The 7,428-nt window shown below is 37.2% G+C and overlaps 1 protein-coding gene across 1 annotated transcript in view; it reads right to left on the minus strand.

The window, feature by feature from the left end:
* Nucleotides 1–6,544, minus strand: part of LOC117177451 (protein Fe65 homolog) — a 335,882-nt gene extending 329,338 nt beyond the window's left edge. Inside the window, exon 1 of the mRNA XM_033368150.1 lies at nucleotides 6,375–6,544. Coding sequence (XP_033224041.1) covers nucleotides 6,375–6,474 — 100 coding nt within the window. The 5' untranslated portion in view covers nucleotides 6,475–6,544. The remainder of the gene's footprint in view (nucleotides 1–6,374) is intronic.
* Between the last annotated feature and the right edge of the window lie 884 nt (nucleotides 6,545–7,428).

A 7,428-nucleotide genomic window follows, 5' to 3' on the forward strand; every position in this document is an offset into this window, starting at 1 on the left:
GCACAGCGAGAAAAGTGAGTACCAAAGGTTTTCTTTTTATTTCGGACTTTACCTGACACCGCTCAGTCAATTCGCGGAGGGACTAGGCAGACTGCGGTGTGACGGCACATCGGACTTTGCCTGTAACACATGCATACGTTAGTGGCGACCGGATTATAACCCCGCCCAGAGGTTTTCCGAGAGTTGACGCCGCGCTATGGTTTCCGATGACAGGAGTCACGGGGGCGAAAGTGGAGGATGTGCCCCTAGAAACGTAGCGATGACTGCTTCACGTTGTGTTACATTGCACAAGTACACTGTCAGTTTTTAGACTTCCCTGGCTGTTTACATTCGGCGATCCTGCTATAAGTCAAAGGTCAGAACCAAAAGAGTACTTAAGTCGGGGTCCGATAGCATATGTATTGTAAGTGTTGTAATTCGTGGAGTCACCGTCGAGCATTGAAAAATATGCTGTATTGTAATGCGAACTCTATTAGATACTGTAAAATTCCAATACATGTGAGCTAACGCGCCAATACTAGTATTTGGAAACTACTACATCGTGAATTGTAGCGTTACTTCAAGTTTAAAAAATACGGTTGCAATATATTTATTCAAAGACTCTAAATACGTAAATCTATTTTGTTTTTTCACAGTAGTTTTCATAGTAGTTTTTTCATAGTAGTTACCACTAAGTTAGCAATAACCTAACGTGAAGCAAGAAAATCAATTTACATTCTCTTTCTGGTAATACGCGTGTGGTGCTGGCAGCTTGAATTGCAGCTAGTAGGACCTCGTGGTTTGAAAAATCAAAGTCCAGAATCCAAAATGTGTAATTAATAAGCACTCAATTAGCACTAAATTTGTGCGAAAGAAGAAAATCAATTTACATTGTCTTTTTTTGCGATATACATACATATGGTACTCTTGCCATTTGAGCATTATTAGCACTAAATTATAGAATGGGTATTGTTCGAAAAATACCTTGTGGTCATGTAATGCTAATGAACGTCTGTTTGGGTCATAATCCAGTTCATAAAGGGGTTCACCAGAAAATAGTATATTACATGTAAGAAATCGTTTAAGATGGTTCGGACACGTTGAGAGAATGCCAAACGAACGACTAACGAAACAAGTGTATCAAGGTAAAGTAAATGGCAGCGTGCCCAGAAGTAGACCGCGGAAAGAATGGTTAGAATGTGTGAATAATACCCTAGTTAGAAGAGACATAAGAAGTCACAGAAACACGAGAGCCTGCATAAAAAAATGCATGGACATAAAAGAAGCTAGAGAAGTATTCCAGGAAAGGAAAGTATGGCGGCAAATAGTTAATAAGAAGAGTGGCAGTAGAGTGAATGACGTCTGAAACAAAGACCTTGGCTACTAATGGACACAAGTGGGGAACCTTACATAACGACTTCGTGAGGTTCTTCGCTTGGGGTGATTGCTAGAGAGATTGATCAGCAACCTGGGTCGGAGCAGTGTTGCGGAACGAACGTGTTATTTACTAAAATAGCACGAGAATTCTGCATCAATCTGAAAAATCTCTATCCCATCCACACACTACTCCTTTCCCCTACCTAGCGAGTCACGCCTACCCCGAAAGGGAAATGGCTTAATGGTGTAATAATAATAATAATAATAATAACATAACTAGTGGCGAAAGGCGGTGATTTGTGACGAGTGTGAGGTTTCCTGCTGAAGCGAAGAAAAGGCAGCAATTCGCACGACTCATCACCGTCGTGCGCCTATAGCTCTATACGATATTTGTTATAACAAGCGCATCGAATTTTCGACCTTCGTTGCCTCCTGAGTGATTTGCAGTTGCTTGTTTCAACTTTCTAGTCTAGTGTTGAAAATACAACTTTCGACCGGCCCCAGAGGCAACGAAGGTAGAAATTTCGAAGCGCGTGTTATGAAAAAAGGATTTTTACAACACATGTCTCGAAAATACGCTGAGCAAGCGTAGTTCGATCAGTAAAAATGATTTTATATCGCTAGGCATACGCACTATGAGCAAGAAAATTTTTTTCTTTTCAGCCGGGAAGTGCAAGAGAGGGTGTCTACTAAATTTTGGCCACGAAATTCCCGCATTTTTCCCACTTATAAATATAAGCTCCTTCTCACGATATAAGCACACATAAAATGCATAGTGAGTTGCAACATGCTTAATTTACTTCATTGCAATATTAGATATATTTAAATAACATATTTTTTAATTTTTTAATTTTCAAGAATTTGAATTTTAAGTAAGAAAAGATTGGTGCAATGAGTTGTAACGACTGCGTAAAAATAAATTGATATTAATGTTTTTAACATTTATTTGAAACGTTCATAAATTAATAAAAAGCACGAGTTTGAGTCTCATTTATTATAAATAAATTCAAAAGACTAACATATAAAACGCGAAGTTCAAATTATTCTATTTATGTAGAACATTTGAATTATGATCGCTACCTCTTTAATTGCTCCTCAATAGATGCAATCTCATTACTAGTATCTGCTAGTAATTTGGCTTTCTCACTCTTCAATTCTTTATCTTTTTTTTATCAATTTCCCTTTTTTTCATTTTGATATTTTCTTATAAAACCCTTTCCTTCCTCCGCTTTTCCAGAGCATCCATCCATTTTCCGTGGGCATTCCTCATAGAAAGGATCAATTCCTTAGATATATTCAAACATGTAACTCCTCCCATCATGGTAACAGCATCGTGTATTATATGATTTGCGACTAGGGTTTCTTCTTTTAAGTTTTCAACGAGAATTTAGATAGAATTAGATAGTAGATTTTTTGTTTTTTCTTCCTTTTTTGTCGAAAGTAGTTGCATTCAAAACTCGTCTAATCTTGTTTCCTTCCGAGAGAACATCTTCATTTTCTCAAGTACGTAGTAATCTGACAATAATGTCTTACATTCTCGGTCTGCGTTCTGAATCACAGTGGTGGGAAGCAAATTGGCGCTGAGAAGAATGTATAAGGCTGTGCGTAAGTTCTCTTCTGCTGATGCTTTAGCAAAAGCCACTGTTGCAGGAATAAGAAAGGTTAATGCTTTTGTCAAAGGATACTTCAGAGGAGACTTCTCTAGTAGTTTGGCTACTAGATACTGGAGATAGGTTCGACAATCTTGCCGGAAAAAAGTATTTCTTTTTGAGAGACACCTTTGCATTTTTCTAGTGCAGCACGGGTAGCATATCCCAGATCAATATCTTTAGAGTACTTTAGATTAACGAACTGCTTGTCAACTTTCTTTATCCCGTCAATACTATGAAAATTGGTTTTTTCCAATCACGTCTTCCTTCACAAAACGCGTCATGCAATTCTTTAATAAGAGTATAAGACTGTCATACAAAAAGGTACTAAAGGAGCATTCGATTGAAATTCGGTCAGAAATGGTTCCAAATCCTCTGCCAGAGAGTGAAAAAAAGAGCTTCGCTGGTAAGAGTTTGTCTTTTAGCGCTTCAACAACAATGGTGAAACAACTACACGACGTCTCTTATCTCACTTTTTGTACATGTTGTACATATTTTTCTAAATTTGGAAGACACTCTTTTTTGAAAGCTGTTTTGAAAGCTCCATTGACTACATGTAGTCCACATGAACCCAGCTCCAACAATTGCGGTGAATCAAAGTTCGTCCGCAGCTCCGATTTAAGTAGGCGAATAAGTTTCCGATTAACATTAGGCCCGTCCATTGATGTATGCAAAACTTTCTGATGATTAATTTTTCCGAGTCCAGCTTTAAATCCGTCAAGAAGATCGGTAGCTATGGTATGAAGAAGAAACACGGAACTTAAATACCGAGAAGTTACTTTATTTCTTTCGTTGTCCCAAAAATGAATATGCAAGTCCATTTGGTTTTTCTGTACTATTTTATTTAAGATTTCGTCAAAACCGACGACAATATGTTTGAGAAATTTAACTTGACTTTCGAGATGTTTTTGAAAATACGGAGCTAAGCCATATACTATGCTGTAAGATATTTTATCCTTGTGCAACCTCATATTATGAGCAATTTCACTGTCAGGGAACATTCGTTTGAAAATAAAAGCATCACTTTCTGCACTTCGCAGAGAATTGTGATTCATGACTGTTTGCAAACACTACAAAGTTTCAGCTTCCGTTGCCTTATCTTTAGAAAATTTGAAGCCCTCAAAATGCGTACCAAACGCCAGGAATTTCGATTCGATAGCTAAAGATGTAGTAGTTGGATGTGCGAATGTTGGCAAATTGCTAGTAATTGCTGTTGACGAGAGGTTTCAAGTCCCAGAGCTTTGCGATAAATCCATGGAAAAGGAGGCAGGAATACTGACAGAATTCTCGGCGAAATTTATTAATTCCACATGTCTTTTACTTTTCATGTGGCTTCTGATGGCAGTACGGCCCATAGATTCGAATAAGAACCTTCTTTTACAAAGCGTACAAAAAGCATGATTCTTCTGCTCGTCTTCTTCAAGCCATGGAAAATCAAGTTTCCAAGCTCTTTGGAAAGTAGTTTGCCTCGGCATTGTAGAAAATGGAACTGAGCTGAAAATAGTCATCATATTTCTGGAATTTATTTAAATTCACAAGTAATATTGATTAATAAATCATTGAATTTAAAATAAAATTCAAAAAAATTAAATGGAAAATAACTCATATAAGTGAATAAATAACTTTTGATTATACATGTTGCAGCGTTGATTCATTAAATTTCAAGTGTTTTATAACGATTAAAATTTATTCTTATGTTAAAAAAAATCGGAACGCGTATATTGAGAAAAAAATCTTACATCAAATTTAGTTATTTTTAAAATTTGGAAATATAATAAATTTTGTGCATCTAATACAACTGCATGTCAGACATTAGTTAACGTTTGGTTAATACTTTCAAAAAAAAAGATGAAAATAGTGGGTCGAAAAAGGGAAGTATAAGAATTTATAGAGAAATATAAAAGAGAAGATATATGTTTTATCTATTGCGAATGATAGTAAATATATGTATTGTTTGTTTGTGAAAAGATAATAAAATGTCTCAAACCTATTGGTTTGGTTTGGTGGGGTTCTCAGTCGAGATTTTAATTACAGATTAGGAAAACGTACCAAATAAAGGCAGTTGACAAAATATTTGCACGCACTCTAGAGACCCTAACCTTCAATTTTTAACTTTGGTTATCGCAAGACTTATTCTTATTGCGGGCGTTCGAATTAGGTTTATTATAGAATTATAATTGAACAAGTAAAACCAGACATTTTTGATTATAATAGAAATAAAAATACGAAATCTAAAAGGAAAACTTATTAAATTACATATCGAATATCTTACCAGCACTAAGTAAAGCACGTTGCACAATTTTGTAAAGCGTAAAGTTTTCTGTTAGATCTAAATTCTAAACAGATGATAGCCAGTGATCGATCGCAGTAGCGATCGGTCGAAATAATCAATAGACTAATCTCGCAAGGTTTTCTCGAGCCTTTTGAATACAAGTATCTAATATCCGCATTAGTATCAGATTTAACACCAGAATCAAATCTGATTTATTGTATAATCTATAAGGGACACTAAAAAATTTAAAATTATCAGGAAATAAAATGCACTTCCCGCATCAAAAATAAATTTCCGCAAAATTCCCGGAATTTTCCGGATTTTTTTTCAATTCCCGGATTTTCATAAATTCCCGCAGAGTAGACCCCCTGCAAGAGCAACAAATAGTATACACATTTCGGCCAGTAAAACAGAAAGCCTCAGAGTACATGTTTATCAACCTCGGCGACATTTCGTATTTTACTGGCCTAGGAATAAAAACATCAAACCTCCCACTCCGCTAATCAGGTAGAATAAACTGACGCGTCGGCTAGTGGCAAAATTGCATTAGGTCTAGTGTAGGTAAAGTAGATTCATCAGGTAAGTTATAATATAATTCCAAATAATATGCAAATTGTTTATTCTTTTGAAGTGGGACTTTTCCTTGCGAGGGGCTCCAAAACCGAACTTCCCAACGGGGCATTGCTCCAGATTGCAGGGACTGCGCCCCTATCCCTGCGTCAAACAATACGTCTGCGTACTATTTGCAATTTTCGTGGAAAATGATACAAAGAAAATAGAGTATAATACTTGGGTGCAATGGTATTTAACAGATCGTATGGTAATTCCATTCCTCGCTACCGCCGCGTCCCCGGCGCCACCGACTCGACAACGACTCTGGCTGAAAACACCACTCTCGTTGGTAAACGCCACTTTTGCATCCTTGTACCATAAAATACGACCATTTTGTTATTTAGTGGATTCATCGGAGTTGTAATTTAAGATAAGTCTAGACTTGACACGGTTTGCTCAAGCACATCACTAATCAACCTCAAAGTTTGAACCAATTCCAAGTCTGCAATTTTATAATTAAATTCTAGTGTGAAAGTTACGCTCACCAAGTAAGACATCTTCATCCATATCATGGATGCCCAGCTCCAAATCGATATCCACCGAGCCATTGGTGTTTGGAAGGTGGTGCCGTGTCGCGAGGTCCATTTGGCCTTCCTGAAGCTCACGAATTTCGTCTTGCTCTAAAGAATTCGCGATTATGATCTCGGCCAAGAGAGTCAGGTAGGGAGATGTGAGCGACCTTGGACTGGTGGCTCGCAGGAAACCTGGAAGCCGCCAGAGTCCAAGGAGACCGCAGGGCACCACCGGAACTGCACCTGCACTCACGAGGCCGCCGTTCAGGAGTTCTCCGCACAACATAGGTATCGGACACGCGGTTGGCCTTTCTTCGTTATCTTGGCACCTCTAAAATTTCAGCTACCTGAAATAAAAAATGAATCTTTCAGTTAAAAAATTGTGTACATAAAAAACAAATGGATATTACAAAATAATAGGTAAATGACACCAATAGTTGTCTACACTTCAGTAGCAGGCCTAGCCCTTTAATTCTCGCCTGAGAATATCAAATAGGAAAATAAATATTACACTTTCTTACATTAAGCTTCTTGATATACCGGAAGTAGGTAGTAGGGGTTTGATCAACATTATTTATTTTACTAGTCACGGGGGTGCCTTCCCGGCCACACGAGACGAATGAAAAGGGTACGGATTTGACTTCGATTTGACCTCAATTTTTGTACAGATTAAAGAGAAATTTCAGTAGAAAAAAATGCAAAAACTTTGGGACTAAGTACACGTTACAGATAAAGGTTTTACCTATAGTGATACAGAGTTTTGAATTTGTCAGTTAATTAGCGATCATTTACTGCTGGCGAGTGAAAGATGAAAAAGTTCCATCTTCTTGTAATCACTTTAAAACAATCAACTTTAAATGTTCGTTAGTCCCGGAAAATAAATTCTAAAAATTCTGCAATATATAATTAAAAATTTGTCACAACATTAACAGAATATTCCGGGTACAATCGTTGCAACTCCCTTATAAGGTCTCGATACCTCCCTTTCTTTTCATTCTCCTTGGCTATGATGTTTTTGTCAGCTGGT

Source organism: Belonocnema kinseyi, chromosome 7 (genome assembly GCF_010883055.1).
Source record: "Belonocnema kinseyi isolate 2016_QV_RU_SX_M_011 chromosome 7, B_treatae_v1, whole genome shotgun sequence".
Lineage (NCBI taxonomy): Eukaryota > Metazoa > Arthropoda > Insecta > Hymenoptera > Cynipidae > Belonocnema > Belonocnema kinseyi.